The following is a 20,699-nucleotide window of genomic DNA, read 5'->3' on the forward strand; positions in this document are numbered from 1 at the left end:
TTTTCCCTCTTCAGGGCTTCAGCACATTTGCAAAGGAGAAAGGTTACCCAAGGCAAATGAAGCCCTTAGAAGCTCGGCCTGCTACAAACCTGAGCAGGGGACGGGGAGTGCTGTATGTCCCCTCCAGAGAGGGTGGACAGACTCCAGAGAGTCTGGACAAGTATCAAGTCTCTGTCATTTCACACAGCACTGGCAATGGCTGGCCACACAGCACGTGCACGAGCAGTTAATTTAATTGTGCCACCCACATGGTTTATTTTTAACCACCTAATTCTTCAGTAAGTGAAACTCCTGCTTTTGTTCGCCCAGCTCTCCCACAACACAGCCTTTTTCCATGCAGACAGATATTACAGGCTTCTGCTTCAATTCCTTGTACGACAAAAAAAAAGAAGTCCTCCAGTGTGAGCAATGAAATCACTGCAAAACTACCATCAGACATCAGAGACCATAAATCTGATGGGAGTACATAACTGACTGCAGAAGCACAGACAGATGACAGAGAGGTCAAGAAAAACAGACAAAGAATGCAGCCCTGTGATCCTAAATCAGAAACACAACCGGACAGAAGTGATCTCATTTTCTTTGGCGCTCTAACCTATGTTTGGGCCCTTAGCTTACATTTTCTAAGAAACTAAAAAAGAACTGGAAGATGATGATGATACCGAGATTGCCTTTTTCTAATTCTAGCAGAGTTAGTAAGATTTTCAGTATTTATTTCCCTTAGTATATGTCAATATGTACCACAGAAAGGGACCAGCAGCTTCTTAAGTAGGACTGCTGAGAATTTATGCGATTTGATAAGAGATTACAGCAGGCCCCACTTGTATTAACTTAATTATCTATGACATCTCCATTCAGAAATCAGTCAGTAAGTTCAAAAGGTTCCAGGGAGGGACAAAGACACCCAGAGGCAGGCAGACACACACACAGCACAATCCTATCAACCCACAGACCAGGCTAAAATCACACTGAAAATGCGTGACTGACAGCATCACTGACCTCGTGGTCAATATGAAGTTTGTGGTCCTTCCACGCTTGCAGCGACCTGTACAGATCGGTGTCACACTGAACGGTGTCATTCTCCAGGATGTAGCACCTGGCCGTGGAGAAACAAACAGTGTTTATTACAGCAGATAAATGCACAATGCAGACAGCTGGTTTTAATTACACAGCTCCAGGACAGATGAGAAGTCAGATTGGAAATGACATGCAGAATTCAAAATAATGTTCATTCAAGAGAATAGGAGAATATCTTACAAGGCAGCAAAGAAGTTTGGGTTGGAGTTGCCATGGAAATCTTTTAGAAGGAAAAAAAGAATAATCAAAAATATTCCTATCAAGTAGAACCTGTTGACTGCTTCATTTCTATATGTAAATTGTGCTGCACAGAATTCTTGTTTATTCATTAGGCTGTCTACATAACTCATCTCTACTAACGAGGAAGTACAGAAAGCATTACTCAGAAGCATTTTCCCTATGCATAATTAAGTAGTACAGGGATAGGAACCAGGAAAAAGTGCTTCTTCGTAAGACTTACTATAATACTGCAAAGGGAAAAAAAAAAAAGATTTTCTACAAAAGGAAAAAACTTTTTCAAATAACCTCTTTGACTTCAAAGGCAAAATACCATCTGACAATGTTGAGGGCTTACATTTCAGTAATTTCTAGTTCAGTCCAGGTTTTAAGATTTAAGGGGAAAAAAAAAGCAAAATACTTGACAAGTGTACTTGGCTAGTTTATTAGGGAATAACAAATACCCTGCCTTTAATCCTGATTGCTTATTTAAGGTCAGGTTTCTTCAATATTCCTTTATTTTCTTTAAAGCACCTCACGCATGTTGTCCCTCTGCCTTCTTTTCTGCAAGTGTTCCTGGGCACCCCTCAAGAGTTACGTAGAACTTTCCTTGACAGCTCCTTTTATGGACTTGGGATTCACCCAGCAAGGCAGCAAAGAATTGACTCAACACGCTCCAGAAGAAAATACACAAATAGTGACTTGTAAGTCCTGCATATTCAAAAAAGCTGAGGATTCTGCTGAGGTCAGCCCAGCTATCCTTCCTTATATCAACAAGTCTCTAAAACTTTGTAAACTGAAGTCAAATGGAAACCACAGATTTTCAACAGCAGCTAACTTGCTCACACAGATTTACGCAAGTTAGTCATCACAGAATTTAATTCACATCATCACTAGTTACTGATGGATTTTCTCATAATTCAGAAGCAGAAATGGTAATTCAACTAAGCCCAGTTGGACATGCATCATCAACCCCTAGATTTGCAAACTGGAAAACAGACTATTAGCTATTAGAGTGCCTTTAAAACCCAGACAATTCCATCGGCTCTATCCAATGCTCCATTTCCCAAGGCTCATGGTTCACCCAACTTCATCAGTAATACAGATTTTCCTTTCCAAGCACTGGGCACAGGAAGCTCTGAGAAGCTGCTGCTACCCTTAGGACTGATTCTGTATTTGAAATACAAAGCAACCAATGATAGCAAACTATGGCCAGGTATCCCAAAGGGGCACAATATGCTTATCAAAAGTTAATACACCCACTTATTTAAAGCAACCACTGAAGGAGCAGAAGCATATAGAAATAGAGCACATGCACTCGCCTGTGTGTCACTTTTATTAGGTTTGGGGCTGCATACTCTGCAATGCCTCCAGTGCCACTGTACTCAGCCATGTCTTTGTCTTCCTCCTCGCGAAGAAGAGCCCTCTGCATCTTGTGTCGCTTGGTGATGTTTCTTGGTAAGACAGGTTGGTATCCATCCTCTAAACCCAAGTTAAAAGCAGCCCCGTTCAGCTCAACAGATACAGAGCGGGTAGAGCGATTCCGGGCATAGCTTGGTTTGTATTCTGCATGGAGAAAGAAGTAAGAAGATTAAGAGGGGAAGAAACAGCATGGCACAATTTGGTCTTCTGTAGTTCTTGGAAAAAAATCTGCCCATATTGTGACATTGCAATTAACCTGCTGACAAATGCTGTTTGTTGCAGCTTTCCTCTGGGGTGCCACCTCATCACCTTTTGCACGGATCGATGGGTTATCTTAAAGCAGGAGAGAGGCAGATACAATGCACAAGGATGGCAGAGAGAAAAGAATATGCATCTCACCATCACTTCGTGAGCTCGTTCAAAGAAACTCTGCTCTTCGCCCAGAAGTCGCTAGATGGCAATAACACCTTAAAAACTCATCCTGACAGCGGGTCTAAGGTCAGCCTTCCATTGACTACACCACTCCAGTGCCAGAATTCTTGCAGCACTTCCCAGGTTGTTGTCCCGCGTTACAGCAGGAAGTATTCCCTGTGTCAGCCTGAGCCTTTTCTCCATTCCATGCTCTTTCTTCAAGATAACATTCTTGATTTTCATTGGAGGGATTAATATCTGAATATTTACCTTTATCAGCATTTAACTCTTTTATTTGCAATTATTTTCCTCATGTACAGACCAGACAGCAAGTTTCCATGCTAAACACCACAGTCCTGTGCTATGCACTCCCTCAGGCTTTGCTTCTGTATTTGCAGTCCAAAGGCAAAATGAAACATTTGCTATGAATTGACATTGCACAGGATGAGATTCCTACTGATCTTTTTGCCTTTAACTGCTTTCCAGAACTCTCTGTCCTGTCCCAAAAGCCCCAGAGTTGCTATTTTGTTTAGTCTGCAATGGCATGAATATAACCTAGTTATGGAGTCTAATCCACATCTGTATTTCCATGCACATCTGGCTGAGTGTTTCCTGCTCCTTTTAAGTGACCCCTCACGCCACTCATTTCATTACTCACTACATTACATTAAGCAGAATCATCTCACTCCTTGAAAAAAAGCCCATGAAGGTACCAGAGCCTCTTGTCTTCTCCATACCCAGTACCTGACTCTGTGCTCTGTATTCATGGTTTGGAATCATCTGAGATGTTACCGGAAGCAAGTCTTGGTTCCTCTGATCACCTCCCCTTTACACAAAGCTGGAGCACAGCACACCTCAGCAGAACAGAACTGACTCTTCTTTCTGCAATCTGGTAAGGGGAAAACTCAAGCAATGTGCCCAATGAGAAGAGCAGCATTTCCTGTAATCCCAAACTCCACAGAAGAGACAGCTACATCAAGGACAAAACAATCAAAACAAGCAGACAAAAAAAGAATGGGAGGTAGAACAACCAAAATTGACAAAAGCAATATTTATATCAGTAATGCTTTGGCATCAGCACAGACTAACTTCACTCAAGATGCCCTGCATGGAATCCAAATGGATCACATCGTCTCAATGGCCATTTTGTAGACCTGGAAAGAGAAAAAACCATCTCTTCCCACCTGCAACTATAGTCCAGCTCTGAATACTTGTTAGTACCACACACTCACATGAAATAGAACACCAGCTTAGCACATTTTCCACCTGTAGTTAAAATTTACAGCTGACAGCGAGGTGAGTCACAGCTGGAGGGAAAAATAAATAAATAACCACCAAAACCAAAATAGCAGCTCTATTCCACGCACCCATTCAGGAAATGCTTGAATAAACAAGAAAGTAACTCCTATCTTTTCAGAAGTAGAAGTTCCAAAAAGCTACACCCTAACAATTACATTCAAAGCGTAAACTCCTATTTCTTTGACTGTTCCCTCATTTCATCTTGTTAAGCTCTGCCAACTAACAATTTACCTTCCTTCCAAGTCTAATAACCCAATCCAGCACGTTGGCCCTTAGCAAGTGCTGCAGGGAGCTGTTGTCTGCACATGCCCCTGAAGAACTGGGAGCCGCTTCCTCCTGCCCTGCAGCCAGTCCTAACCCGGCTGTACAAAGAACAAATTGCTCTGCAGTGAGACAGCTCCTAACAGACTCACTGCCTTGTTACCACGTGGCAGCCACAGTGCTGACTCAATGCTGCCATCGGTACCAAACAACTTCTTACTCTGAAAATGATGATAAAATATTTAGTAAGATCCATATTCATCTGTGCTGAGCCCCTGCAGGCAGAGCTACCAACCCCTGACTACTTAATCTTCCCCCAGGGCTATGCTTTACCATACACTTACCTGTGTGCACAACTCACAAAGAAAGTAGATCTAAGTCTGTTAAATATTTGGCCTGATGTGTCTATGACCCTCTTTCAAATTATTGATGTTCGGTCTCACTAAGTTGTTTTCAGTGCCACGCTCACCCTGCCCTCCCTTCCTGGGTCACTTGACAAACATGCCTGTGTTTGTCCTAGCCTGAAGGGACGTGCTCTGTTCTGGCCCAGAATTCCACAGACAATCCAGGGACTCGAGCATCCTTGATTTTCTACAGCTAATTCTTGGTCACATCTCAGGTTCCAGCACTATCTGGTGAAAGCACGAACAGCAGTATCTGAATTTATTGTTCAACTGAATAAAGTGAGATTATGTTCTATTATCAGCCTTCAGGTTTGCATTTAACTCTCCTCACAACCTCACCACTCGAGCCTTATTACTTATTTTGCAGCTGCCAAATTCATGATTTAATGCTGACATCATTTGGAAATGATCTCAGGAGCGGTTGAGAAAACTGTGAGCAACTGGAACTCCCGAAAGGCACCTTCTCCAAAGCACAACACGACTGCTCAGCAGGAATGTGAGCAGAAGACAGAAAGTTCCAGGGCTTCCCTTTTACCATTCATTCTATGTAGATGTTTTGCATCTGATGTATGAAAATACTGTCACCAACACAGTGACAATGGAATAAGGCAGTATGTGAGAATTCTGCAAGAACTCTGCATTGAAACAATGGGCCACGAGGAAAAAATCCTGCACTAGGCACACAAATTCCTGCTTTATAGTTGTCAGTTATGTCTACATATTTTCACAGAATTTTGCAGACTTTTTTTTTCTTCTGTAAGTTCAAAGTAAAATCAGGCATCTGGACTCAAATCTCGGAATACATCTCAAGTGTCCAGAAATACGGACAAAGGCATAGCAGTGGCTTTATTTGATCATTAACTAGGGGTTTCTATAAACCTTACTTGGAATCTGTGTTCTTGGATATTTCAAGGAGGGACAAAAATTAAACCAAACAACCTCCAAAAGCTTTCTTGCATTCAGTTTCTCAAAACCGCCATAAAAATTATGTTTCCAATGTATTAAAAGTAATGTCTGTTAGGTGTTCAGGTACTTTTTCTTATAAGAAAGTCATTTTGCTGTAGTATTGAGACTACCTCAAAACAAAACAAATTACATGAAAATAAGAATAAAAATGCACTGGCTTCTTTGTACACACTCTGTACACAAATCTGGGTGGCCTATCATCCTTCCTCTCCTTTAATGTGATGACTTGTTCATTGCAGGAGGAGGAGGTGAAATCTACAGCAAGAAAAAACAAATATTGGGCTATTTGTTGTCTATTAAGAGCTCACTGTTACAGTCAGCTTCCTTCCCATCGCAAAGGTTTATTTCACCACTTTATAAAAATAATAACACAGCCAAGAGGACAACACTGCTGGGCAAAACATGTCAAAGCTTTGTAGGTGAGCTGTGTAACTGTCCAGGACCCAAACAGCATGCCTATGACATGGCCCTGTTTTGCAATTAATGTACTCCATTCAGAGTACTGTATGCCTGCTGAACTAACGGTGCACAGAACAACAAATCCAGGCCATGCATACACTACAAAATCATTTGATCAGAATGTTTGGTGCTCTGGCCCCTCACTCAGCAGTTCAATCCATTCTTCCAGACCACACATTCACCATGCATTGCTGGTTTGTATCTTTCCAAAAGCAATCCTTGTATTGTTATCAGTTTGCAACAGTCTTGTTGCACTCAGAAGCAGGGCATCCAATTTAGTTTTCTGCAGCCAATGTAGATTAGAACATGACAAATTCACCTCTACTGTTCATGATAGGAAAGATCAATCAGGATGCTTTCAAGACTACCCTACTGCTATGAACTAAACCACTGACATGGGCACAACCTAGTACTGTCTGAGATCTCCTTTTTCTGTCAAGTTGCCGCTCAGTTTCATGGATAGTATTTGCTGGCATTCAGGTAATATTGCAGTATAATCCCTTGCACTCATCAAACCCATTACAGCAGACCCCAAAGATGCCCTCAGAACCCAGCACAGACTGCACTTTATCCCAAGCCTCATGAAACAGGTCATAAAAATCCAAATGCACACCATCAGTATTCAAGTTGTCATTTGCAATCCAGCGAGCCAGCTTTCTAAGTAAGCAGAGAAAAATGTTGGTATGTTAACTTGTACTGCTTTGTGGTCATTTGTTTTCAGTGTCATTTGTTAGATTAAGCACGTGTGAAAGAACAGCCAACACCAAACCCAAGAATCTGTGTCAACAGGCCCAAGCTAACCTCTTCTGTTGTATGGCACACCCTGGATGTGGGCTGAAGTTCGTGCCTTATGGTTCAATGAGAAAAGTGAGATGAACGGGACAGTAACAGCACTAAGCAGAACATACTGAAAAAGTGTTCTGATCCCACCGCTAAAGCTATCTCTGCAACCCTCAAGTTTTGCCTCAATCTCCTTAATACATGAACTAAAGGTAATTATACACTTAGCCACCTCTCCAAGATGTTGCGAAAATTAGTTAATGTTTAGTAAGCACAACGCAGATAAAAAGCACTTAGGTAAGTGTTAAGTATTATCAGATAGCATGATGTTGCCCTCAGATTGTTTTCCTCTTCCCATTTAAGCATCTTCGATCTGCTGTTATTTGACTCCCTGTGACTGAACTTCCTTTTCTGTGTCTTAGGAAAAAAAAGTTAATTGAACGGCAAGTTCTGGTGTTATTTAAAGATTATCTGCTGTGCCACATGTTTAAACTGCAAGTGTTGTTGAGTAATTTCATCCTGGAACCAATAATTTTTTTCAACTAAAAATTAGCTTAGTAGGTACTAATCAGCTTGCTAGGCAAATATAATGGAAGAAAATCAATTTAAACTCTCTGTTTGAAGCTTGTGCCATGTCATTATACAGAAAGACTAATCTGCTAAATAATTAAGGCTCTGTATTTGTGGAGTGAGACGAAAGAAACATTACAAGTGAATGGTAATCTGTGCTGCATTTGCCTCTTTAATCTATAATTAGACTATGTACTTCAAATATAGATGTTAGTCTGACTAAGGTTTAAAACAGAGCCAGTGGAATGGACTTTCTGAAGAAGTGCCTGATCCTTGCCAAGGAAACTAGAATCAGAGACATCCCCTTTAGATGTGATCTCTGCTTAAAAGTCAGCCTTGGCTCTGCTGACTGAGCACAAGGAAGGGACGTTAGAAGCAGCTTCTGTAACAAAGACACAAATCCATATTAAATATAAATTACTGCAGTAACAGCCCCAAGCACTGCAGTGCATATTGAGGATTGGTGTACTTGCTGCTCTCGATTCAAGGCCTCAAGGCCTACATAAGCATGAGCTCCTTGCCACTTCAGGTTGTGTAATGCATTTCCTGCTTTTGAAAGAAATACACACAACACCGTTTTGAAACATGTTCCTCTTCCTACAGATCGAGATATTTTCAAATCTGATTGTCTGAGACAGAACACACTGCTCCATACTTAGATACACAGCAAATATGCTTGTCTTCAATGACATCTGTAAAAATCAACGTCCATGAAAATCAGGACAACTGTGTTTGTGAACAGGTATAGTTTTGTAAGGCAGAGAAAGAAAATACAGTGAGTTCACTTACTCTTCTTGGAGAACAGCTTCTTTCTCCGTCCTGTGTGGCTCAGCTTGTACTCATTCTCTTCACAATTGCAGTCTTCACTATTCCTGCTGTAGTACTTGGGCAAAAGATTGGAAGTCCCTTTGTTGTTGCCTGCCAAGTTCATCATTCCCTTGCACTTGTGCAATTTGAGCTTCCCACTGGCATCTTCCACACACTGCCATTTCTGGAAGGAAGATGTGGTTATTAGAAGATTGTCTCAATTCTGCATTGTCTAATTGTTCCAGCAATCTGTCAGAGTTATATGGTATGGCAGACTCATCCCCTATTAGCAAAACAGATTTCTTGTAATCTTACATTTTAAAACCAAAAAGAGAACTTTTCTGGAACATACTTACGTGTGTTTCTGATTTTGTTTCCTGGAGACAGAGCAATGGGAATTTCTTAGCAAAACTGATGCTACAGCTAAACACAGGGAGGTGTCAGTTGAAAAGCCATATTCCCCAATTATGCTTCTCTAAAAGGAAGCCCAAGTCTTATTATCCATATGTTTGAGAAGACTTCTTGCATATCTGCAAGTCTGTTTGACAGGCTGGCAAGAATCTATACTATTATCAAGCTATTAAAATAGCACCAGCACCAGGCCTGTGTACAATTCAGCTCCATCCCATACTGCTCTTCAAAAGAAAGAACATTTCCAGTAAGCCTACTTATAGCATTTATATTACTAATCTTTCCCCATTCAATACCCTTGGGCTTGATCAGATGGTGAGCTGCACTGGATGCCTCTACAGTGATAATCCCCTCCCTTTTCCACTCAAACTGGAGAAAATCTAATCTCTAATCTAATCTGATTCCTCTTGTTACTCAAAACCTGAAGCAAAGTGGTTATAGATCCCTTTGTGCTGCTGTCAGAGCTGTGCCAAGGGCAAGGGAATTTAGCCACCTTTAATCTGGCAAAGAGTTTTACCTTTATTCATCAACATTCTACTAACTACAGAGCTAGGATTTGAGATATATATGTGTGTGTGTGTGTGTGTATATATATATGTATTTTTTTTTTTTAATCACATTGCAGTTATTATTGTGTTAAATAGTGTCTTGGAAACACCACAGCTTTCTGCAGAGCTCTGAGAAGTGTTTCTCTTTTTTCCTATTATAAAATCCTAAGCTTTGGCCTCCAGGACTCACTGGAATATTGAGATTTTTTCCAAATAAAAGAACAGAATGAAAAACAGCAACAGCTCCCAAGAGAGATGACATTTTACAGCAGCCCACAGCTCTAGGAGGGAGATTCAGTCACTCCATTTCCCACAGAGAGGTGTGCCCAGGCTTGGGGAACAAAGCCTTCCTTTTTGCATTGAAATTCACTGCATTGTTTGCATGACAGCTAAGTAAGAAAACAATATCTTTGCTGTGCTTTCATTATAGAGAACTTAATAGGAGTCAGAAGCGAAATACCCAGTTACATTGGATTTATCTACATTCTAAAGAGATTCTCATTTAAAATGTTCAGAGGCTTATGGTGCGTCCACTCACTTCCTTAGACAACTGGATGTCAGGTCCCCTGAGCTATAATTCTTAGCAGCAGATATCATGTCCAAACTCCTATATGATCCGAGCCTTGCAGGCATGCAGATAAACCTGTCATAACTCTCAGCACAAGGAATCATAGGAAATTGATGTAACACTGGCAATCAGACGTTTCAATCAGACATCTTTGCATGACTGTCTTTATCTAAAGCAGGATATACTTACCTAGATGGAGCGTAGGACTAAAACTCTGAAGAATAAATTGCTGATTTTTTTACATCTGTTTTATAAAAGCCTAACACTGATTGATGCACAGACTGAGGTTTGAAGTAAAAGTTACTTTACTATAATGGCAAACTTTCCAATGAAAAAATGTAAAATGAGACATTAAAATGTTTGTTGCTGTTCCCCATTACAAACCATCTGAATCTTATTTTTGAAAATACACAAACAAACTACATTTTCTGCTCAGTAGAGCTCTATGCTGTAGGTGTCTGATACACAAAAACGAAGAATCAACAGAGAGAAAGTTAAATGCCATGATGGAACTACAGAAAATAAGTGCTGTGATGTGTAGCCCAAAAATATTTATACTCTTTCATCTCCTGTCAAGAAAGAGATGCTTATTTTTCCCCTCCAGGTTAACTGGAAGAATTCATTTTATTTTTGGTGAAGCTTAAATTTCTCCAAGGCAGCTGTACGCCTAGTGAAAGTATCTTAGGGCTTTACCAGAAGGGCATGCTGTATGCATTAGCAGGCCCACTGCTGAACAACTGCAGTGCAGAACTACAAAAAAGACTTCAGAAGCAAACACTGAGCCCAGCTGGGAAATTTAAGTAAAAAGAAAAAAAGAGCTCTTAGTTTTTCTTACAAAACAGATATGGGCATGCGTGCAAACATATCTAGGTCATACAACTTATCCCAGTCTGCTTGTAAGCAGAAACTCAAATGCTCTAGGCAACATCATGGCTATATCACTCACCTCCATTTCCACAAGATTCTTTGAAGATTAGGAAAAGGAGCTGTAGTTGCAAGAGAACTGTGAAAATCCCTGCTTGACAGTCAAGAAACATGAGACTTTGTGAATTCTGCCATTTAACATTGGTTTCTAGGGCACAGCACACATTCATGCAGAAACCTGTGTCAACTCCTGGCAACAGATTTTTTTTAAGAGGTAACCACTTAAATATTTAAATTCCTATATGAGGAACTCTGGAGTGCCCCAGAGATACGTTGGTTTACAGGTAAAATGATAACCATCCAGCAGTAAAATGTAATTACATATGAACAGCAGATTAACTCAACCAGATGAGAAAACAAAGCGCCTTTAGTTGGCAACCCCCAGCTTTAAAGGTCTTTCCTTTATTAGATTGAAAGATGTATTCTGATTCCAAGTTCTATAGCATGTAATATCTCACAAGAGCTAGATCCTGAAAAGGAGCATGCTTTAACACAAACTAAAACTCAGTGGAAAATCCAGGCTCCCCACAACCATTATTCCAGCTCATATCAAAAATCCAAAGGAAGAACCTGCCTTTTTTCCTCCAGTGCCATGTTCATCAAGCTCACATTGTGCAAAACATTCCTTTAATTTAATCATTAAATCTGTTCTAGCTGGAGATTTCCCACTATCTTCAGGCAGGCTATGTTAGCTGCTGTGCTTGTTCTTTCTGCCACCTACTGTGCTGGGCCTGTTCTAACATTTCTACTCCATCCCCTACCCTACCAAACTCTCAAACACACGCTACCGATTGCAACTTGTGTGCAAATCAGAGAACAGAGATGTTGGTACTACTGAACAGAAAACATATTCAAAGGTACAGTGCAAAAGCAAAGAGAAGATAGCCCATACACACATTCCCTCCTCCAGCACAAACTATCTGCTATATGCATCAACAAGAGCAAATTAGGACTTCAATACCTACTAGACATGACTCTAAGAGCAGCTGCAGCCTGAGCAGAGATCCTGCTTCCCTCTGCTAATACTATTCACCTTGAACATACAAAGGATCCCTTAGTGGAAGAAGACACGTTACATTTTTCTGTGTGTCAGAAATCCATTATTTCCTTCCCAGCCCCAGTCATCATCAAATGGTTTTTGCATTAGTGTGCATTACAGTCTCCTTACTGCTATAGCAATCACAGATGGTAATTCAAAGTAATTACTCGAGGCTCCAATCAGAAATAAATAGCCATGACCTTTCCCTGTTGGATTTTTCATACAATTCACTCGTTTCCCTCAGTGAATCTCTCTCAATTGACATTGTTTTCTTTGGGAAAAAGGACCGACCACACAAATCTCGCTAAGAAAAGATTCCCATAGAAACATACAGCATTCACAGCTGAGACCTAAATCATCATGCTGTGTCCCATCAGTTCTTCTTTTTGTTAAGAGGAAGAGATTCCATTCCCTTTCACAGAGAAGTGAAAAGTGAAACTGTCTGATCAGTTACCTGCCAGCAAGGCTCCCTCCTGTACAGACTCTAGAATTCAAGGTTTCTACAGGATAACGAAGTCCTCTCTCCCTGCCAGCAATCCCACAAAAACACTTCAGCACTACGCATCTTAATTTATACAGATGTTTTCCGAACCCCATCTTTGCTGCCACATTTGATGCTGAAGTAGAAAAAAAGCTGCTTTAACTGCTAGAAATATTCTAACTTCCAGCCTAAATTGATTTCTGAGTATCAGGATACCTTTTTTCTGCACAAAACTGTACACTCCAGTTCCAATTGGATATCATTCCTCTACACCAGCTCACAATTTGGACCTCTGGGCTCTCAGCTCAACTTCAGTTCCTGAACACTACATATCACTAAAATCCAAAAACTATAAGATGAACAATTTATCAACAGATAGTCTGGAGGACTTTCTATGCTGCAAACTGTAGCTGAAGTGAGGCAGGTGGGACAACACATAAATGAAAAATTAGGTATTCAGCTGAATTTAATATTATAATTATATAATTAATTGACTGCAATAATTGGACTGTGGTATCGAACAGTCCCACTGCCAGGTAGTGAAGAGTCTAAGGAGTGCAGCCTAAACAGAAATCAAATGAGCAGTGGAGGGAAAAAAAGCAAACAGAAGCACCAAAAGGGGAACTGAATTTGTCTGAGGTCCCACACTGACCCCCATTAACTTCAAATCAGCCTCTCCCATCCAGCTCATTGCCTTTTGAACTGAACTACACGGTTACTCTGGCCAGGATATTTAAAGGCTTTGTTTGTTTTTATTAGAAGTTAGTATTGATTTTGGCAAGCTTCTTGCAACATCCACTAATGCAATGACAGGGGCTTTAACAGTCTCAGTTAACAAGAGATGCAAATTACATAGACCTGTACAACAACATGAAGCAAAGAAACCCGTAAGTAAAATAGCCTCTGGAGATCATAATAGGCCACTTCTAGCTAGAGGAGGAAAACAGTTTTGTTAATTCATGATAAGGAATACAATCCTTGAATAACATCCCTTAATAAATCATGATGTTCATTTCCATAGCTAGTTGCCTCCTAATGTTATCAGTTGGAGGGTTGATAAAATTTTTAATGTATGAAGTTATCAACAAGTCATTTCTTGTTGTAATCACAGATTAAGAAACAGATGGTGAAAGTTGCTGAGCATGTGCAACTCATGCTGGAATTCAGGAACTCTGAGGATCCACCCAACGAGCCATTAAAAGTATCAGCATTCTAGCTGGCTTGATATGATTCACTGTTATCAACAGAACCAAAGTTCTTTAGTAACCTCAGGACATACCTGCGAGCTACGAAAGAGAGAAACAAGAGACAGGTCAAAAACCTTCCTCGTTTTTGAAGAAATTCCTTATAAAACCTGACAGTTTCCTAGTTTGACTAAAGTTAAGTTCAAGCTATGGGGACCTCAGGACAAGGAGAACAGGTAATCTAGTGATAATTATGGCACCACTTTATGAACTGCTGTAGGAAAGCACGTATTGATCACAACAGTTTGCACTGCTGCTATTCCACGCTTTGTCAGAGAACTGGGGGAAACAACAGAGTAAGTGCCATCATTTTACTTATGACATCTTTACGTCACTTAGGAAAAGAACATTTTTTCATGATCCTGGTACAGAACAAAGCAATCAGAGGAAGCCTACATAACAGACCTTTCATTTGCAGAATATCTGCAGGAAACCAAGTGCTGATTTGCATATTTTGAATTTTTTCCTGAAGAACACTGTCACATAAAGTAAGATTTTTAATGCCATGTAAAGAAAAATCCTATTTTTTAATCAAACACAAACACAAATAGAATTTTTGGAAAGGAAAAAAAAAAAAGATTTGAAAAGGAAATAATGTAAATCCAGACAACTGATTTTCCTAGCAAAATTAGCATTGTTATTGCACTACATGACATCCTGCTACAGACAAACTCATCCTCAGCAGTGCTGCAGGTACAGCAGGGTTAGCAAACGTGCACAAAGGCAGCACATGATTTAGAGGGACTTTGTGCCGCTGTTGTTATGATACTGTGGAGTTACTGGGAATACTCTGCAGAGCAATGCTGGTATCGTAATTGGCTTCCACAAAGCACATTAATGCAGGCTGCCAGATAAAAGTGGGTCAGCTTCCACTTACCAGTCAGTTTAGAATGAAAGGCCGAACTACAGTGAAGAGAAAGAATTTGTGTGGAAGCCATTAGGTACCAGGATAAATGTTTTTTATTTCATGTGGGAAGAAAGAACTCATCTCTTTTAAATCCTTGAATATAAATGCTGAGCTGCTCTTTCATCTGAGCCTACAGTCACCCTTTGTTGGATGCAAACAACTAACACAGCCCAAACTCTACTAACTGAAAAAGAAAACATGGCAACACACAGATTCCCATTGCACTCAGAAGAATTTACATATATTAGTGTTGCCAGAAAAAAAAAAAACAACCCATAATGGACTTTGAAACAAGGTTTTAAACAGCATGAATACTTCATCTTCATGATCCTGGTGCTCTCTTTGGTGCTCTCTTATCAAAACGATTATAGGTCAAGGAGGGTCACAGAGATTTGTGAAGGAAGAGCGTTTTTGGGGAGACAGAACTGCATTCACAAGCTTTCATGCTCACAAAGGGCAATTTCAAATTCTCCATCTCACATTCAAAGCTTTCCTTACCTCTCTGTCCTTGTCCCTTATCACTCATCCCCTCTTGAGTCTTTGTTTCATCTCCTCCTGGCACTTCACATTCTCTGGCACTGCTCAGAATTCCCAGTGCACAGACTGTGCAGACCCCCAAAACTTGTTTGAGTCAAGAGGAAGAATCCCACCAAGCTCACACCACATTCTGACCCAAACTTCTCTTTATCTGTATATGAAAATCTACTTCTTGCATGGAACACTCTGGATACTGTCAATTGCATAACGGTGAGTATCCTATAGGATCAGGAGACATTTGTAATACAACCACTGTATTTATGTATCATAAACTCAGCCAAAACTGTGGCATATTACTCATTTGTGCTCACTCTACTTACTATGCAGAGCTGTGAAAGGCACCAGCAAACAGACAACGAGCACTTGTCAGTTGAGAAGTTACTCTTACTACTCTGAAAATTTTTGGGTGCACACATATTTACAGCAATTTACCGTCAAATAAGCACATTCATCTCCTGCTATTTCTGCTGTCTAGACACAGTACTAGGACATATTCTGTGGTTAGATGGATTGAGACTCCCTTGAGAGCCCTTCCCAGACCCTAATTGACTTGATTGTTAGGCAATTTTTCCTGATGTCCAACTTAAATATCTTTTTTGCTCAATTTCATCCTATCACTTCCAATTATGTCTGACTGAACTGTTCAAAACAATTCTCCTCTCTGCCTCCTGACAATGAAGATGCAGCACACACATCTCTCATTAGCACACCTTCACTTCGGAATGTATTGGCAATTTTTTACAAATACCAAAGTTATTTTATTACCCAAAGAAGAAAACATAAGCCTGTGAATGAGTGCAGACAATACATGGTCCTCTCATTTTTTTTCGTAACTGAGACAAGTGATAATTACAGTAAGAAAACCTGACTGTAGCTTAATTCTTATGCACAGAGATAGTCTGAGTGACAACACGGACTTGGAAAGTCTTTCTTCCACTCTGTTTTTACAATGATGTTCAAAATAATTGAGAAGATGAAGGCAAAAGCAAGTTGAAACATCTCTTAAAGGGAAAATACTGATGGATAAGGAAGAGCTGCATTTCCCCCAAACAACTTAGGAGATGACACTGTAGCAGAAACAAAGATCTCTCCCCAAGTTTCTCAAATATTGCCAAGTCAAAAAAAAAAAAAAAAAAAGTTTGCTCTCAGCCACTTACAATTTCAGCTCAAGATGTTTGATGACAACAAACTATTATACCGAAGTACTTCTTTATATTCAGGACTTTTAGCAAAAAACAGACCATTATGACTCCTGGTCTCCTAAATCTGACAAAAAAAAAAAAACCTTAGGATAAAGAGTGCTGCTGGAGAATGCTTGTGGATACAAATTGAATCCAAACACCTGAAGAACAATGGACTCATTACACTGGTGCACTGAACTACACGATCTGCAGAGCCAGAAGGAGGAAGTTGGCCCTCCAACAGCAGAAACTGAACTAGTGTTGCCTAAATAGCACATTGCTGACAACAGTTTCACTGAGACATTCAGCTCATGTCTGCAAGAATGGTAATATTCCAAGAGTTACTCTGACAGCCCTCTGAGCTGCAAGGAAATGAGGCAATGCCAGTCTAAAGCTCACACGTTATTAGCATGTTGTTCCACCTACTCTTACCCCTTTGTCCTCAAGTCCACAGGCAGGATGTGTTATGGTCCTTGGTAGGAGCTATTCTGACTGGTACCTGGATGACAAAGCAATGGCACTGAGAAAATTTCACTGTTTTCAAGATGATGAGAATTAACCTAAGAAAGCAGGAATCTTCCCAGAAGTGGAGTTGCTGGAAACAGCTCTGCTGTACCTTTGCAGCTCTCTGGTGGGGCTGCAAAACTTCTCAGGTTGAATCATGTATTGATACTGCTCTTCTTTTCCTAAATTCTCTTTTACGTAACCAGGATGCAAAGTGAAAATATATATTTTAATGTATGACTACAAAAGTTGTGTAAAAGAAATTACACAAACAGCCAGTTTTGTGCCTATCTAATACACAGACTGTCAGCATGTGTCCTTTCACAATATATTTTCATTAATAGTGAGAATATATTGAGTGTACAGAATGTTAGCTTTCTGTTATTATGTGTAATTCCAACTAATAAAATGGGTTAATTTAAAAATTCAAAGCAAAGGGAGCTTTGGAAGAGGCCAATTTGTTAGGTTCATTGTACGTAGGTCAATCCAAAAGTAATTCCTCCTGTTAATTTCCATTGAAACTACAACAGATAGGAAGAGCACAACAACACTATTTGGTAGAGCAAATCCTCAGCTACAAAACACTACTATTTTTTTCAACACAGTCACCCCACCACTAGCTATGCATTATTATTAGCAATGGACAAAAGCTTGCATGCAGTGCTCATAAAAATCTGCACCAGCAGAGGTGACTGCTGTCGCTGTGACCACTGCTGAAACGTAGCACCCACAGCTTCACTCTGCTCACAGCCATCCTCTGTCTCCACCAACATTCCGCAAGTATTGATGAATGCCAACGGGTGCCATTTTTAATGACACACCTTTGCATCACTCACTTCCATTAGATGTCATTTAGTCAGACTGTCCCTCTGCTGCCATCTGTCTTGCAGCAACGTACAGAATGCTGGTGGGAAGCTTCAACATCTACTACCATACCACTGTCTGTCTCTGATGACGTAGGCCAACATAATAAAATAGGAGGTATTATTCGTGGAGCAGCCCTCGTAGATTCTCATCGCTAATGAATCCCAACCACATTCTATTTGGGGAATATAATGTTAAAACAGCTGAGACAGTTCTCTTAGCAGTAGCCAGGAATCAATAGAGAGGCACTTGAATCAGCAATTTCCTGACTGCCAATCTCATAAGTGCTGCAATATGGTTTTGAGCAAAGGCCACAAAATGAACAACTTGATTTATAAGCTGACATTGGCAGCAAGGTGAATGACAATGTCACACTGAAGATACTAAGTTCAGCCCATCTACAGGTCCTTACTTTCAGCCACTTGTCCTACCTGGCCAAGCTGTTCACAAGCTGTTTGATACTCAGCTCTCTGACAAAGGTCTTTCACACGCTGGTATTTGGGTAGAAAGTTTTCTTCTTGGGCATCTACCTTCTCATTTTCCCTCTTATGCAGCAGCTTACTGGAGGGAAGAAAAAAAACAAAAACAAAACCATAACATCTATTTTTGCATTAATTCTAAGATATGCATACAGTTTACTGAAAAAAGGCCCAGAGAAGTACCTTATCTGCCAGAACCCAAGCATTGCTGGTGGCCAAAACTTAATAGCTTACTAGAAACTGGTCCTTATCATCATCTCTCATAACACACGCATTATTTATATCATCCTCAGGGAGCATACAAAGCCACACAGAACTGGGACAGTGTGTTGCACATCTGACTGACAGGGCAATAACAGTCCATCATATCCTCCTCACTACTGCATGGCTGCACTTTGCAAAACCTTCATGTCAAATGTTACTTATAAAGGCAGAGCACAGAGGGAATGGCCAGCAGACGAGCACGAAGAGACAAAAGATTATTCTTACTTCCATGATTTAAGGAGGAGGGTGGGGGGGTAGCAGTTAAAAAGGAAAATGAGATGTCTTCCCATCTCCCAGTCCAACTAAACCTCCTCTCCCTCGACTCCAATAGCATATTTATGCAGGCTGTAGGCAAAGGCCATACATCCCCTCCCAGCACACAATCACCACCATTAAGCGTACCCAGCCGCGTTCTTGCTGGCAGAGCTAATGGCTTTAGGTCTGCAGTAGAGTGCTGCTTTGGCTCTAGCTACTCAGTATCCCTCTATTTAAAAAGATTGAGCTTTGTGATTAACACTTTCCTTACCCTCTCTCCACTAGGAATGAGTCTCTCCACACTTTCATCTTTTTCTTTAAATGGAACCTGGTAGGAGATGAGGACAGAAAGAAACAATTTATTTCCACAAAGAACAGTGATCAAATCATGTCCCAGTTTCCTCTCCCACCCCCAACTCAGAGGAGAAGCATTACAATAACCTCTCAGGGGGACATGCAGCTCTATGAAGCAGGCACATATGCCTCTCCAGTGCAAATCATGAACAAACACAGCACAGATTTGTTCTCACAGGGACAAAATCCACAACAGATTCACAGAGTACACCTATTTAGATATAAGCACTTTTAAGGCACAGGGGATTAACCGAATTGTCCTTGATCACAAAGGATCCCAAATTAAATCAGGATTTCCTGAGCCCAGTTTGGACTCTTAACCACCCTTCCCCCCGTCTCCACCCCACTACTTATAAAAGCAAATCTCCCTTTTTCCTTTTTCTTTTATACTGCTGCTGATTTTCTCTAGCAGCCATCCAATCCAATTCTCTCTTCCCTGCTCTTTCACCAAGGAAAGTACTGCTGGAAGGTCTCAAATATGTAATTCTGAATGCTGGTCTGCCCTTACAGTCTGATACACAACCAACCTTTTCAACTCAATTCTTCTACAGTTTACTCAAAATGAAAGGCTCTGCTACAAATGATGCCACAGAAATATTTTAAATCTATGATTCAAATAAGTGAAAACATTGAGTGGCCCACTCAGTGCTACACTTACTACATCCAGATGCCACCTATGCCATACAGCAAATCTGACAAAATCTGTCAAAATGAAAACTGTCGGATGTGTAACATCAAATATCTTTAGATTTTCCTATGAATACTGCATTCATAGATAATAGTTTTCCTTCAAATACACTGCATGTTGATGAATACTTCTTTTAATTTCCATGCAAACACATACATTTTTACATGCACGCTTTCTTCTCTTACCTATTCACTGGTCTCTCAGAATCAAGAAGTTTTAGAATAGATTTACCATCCATATCAGATGGAATATCCAATCCAGCAATATCCAGAATCGTAGGTGCAAGATCAATATTCAACACAATGTGAGGATTCCTGTAAGAATATGTATAGGAATGTGATTTAAAGTATGTGCAGTGACACCAAGCAACTACAGCTCCTCCACGCAGACCATGGATCTAAAAAAGCTTATTTTGTGATGCAAATACTATGAAATTCCATGTAAGAAATTAATATGCAAGACAGAGATAAGTTGTGCAACCTCAAGAGGGACTAATACTAAGATTTTAAACTTTAGCTCAAAGCATTTTTGACAATGCAAAGTTGTTCATACAGCAAAGTTAGTTAATTATTGCAAAAGAGGTTCAAAAGTTGTTCAAAACACGAGAGAGCTTTGGATACCATTGTCTTACAGCATCAAAGTGTCTGCCAAATATGCTGATTACTTGATTAAAAAATAAATCTGGCAGCTAGCACATGCTTTATCTGTTTCAAAAAATGGCTAGAAGTAAGTACTGTAGCTCATATCACAGTAAGCATGTTCTGATAAGAACATGAGCA

General features: G+C 40.3%; 1 protein-coding gene across 12 annotated transcripts in view; it reads right to left on the reverse strand.

Annotated features, from left to right (window-relative positions):
* Positions 1-20,699, reverse strand: part of SULF2 (sulfatase 2) — a 137,214-nt gene that overhangs the window by 5,776 nt on the left and 110,739 nt on the right. For all 12 annotated transcript variants that reach the window (XM_085241998.1, XM_085241993.1, XM_085241999.1 and 9 more), the window contains 6 exons: positions 20,106-20,234; positions 19,150-19,206; positions 18,312-18,441; positions 8,655-8,856; positions 2,616-2,859; positions 1,000-1,096 (listed from right to left, as the gene is read on the reverse strand). In XM_085241998.1, coding sequence (XP_085098124.1) covers positions 1,000-1,096; positions 2,616-2,859; positions 8,655-8,856; positions 18,312-18,441; positions 19,150-19,206; positions 20,106-20,234 — 859 coding nt within the window. The remainder of the gene's footprint in view (positions 1-999; positions 1,097-2,615; positions 2,860-8,654; positions 8,857-18,311; positions 18,442-19,149; positions 19,207-20,105; positions 20,235-20,699) is intronic.

Source organism: Meleagris gallopavo, chromosome 22, assembly GCF_905368555.1.
Source record: "Meleagris gallopavo chromosome 22, MGAL_WU_HG_1.1, whole genome shotgun sequence".
Lineage (NCBI taxonomy): Eukaryota > Metazoa > Chordata > Aves > Galliformes > Phasianidae > Meleagris > Meleagris gallopavo.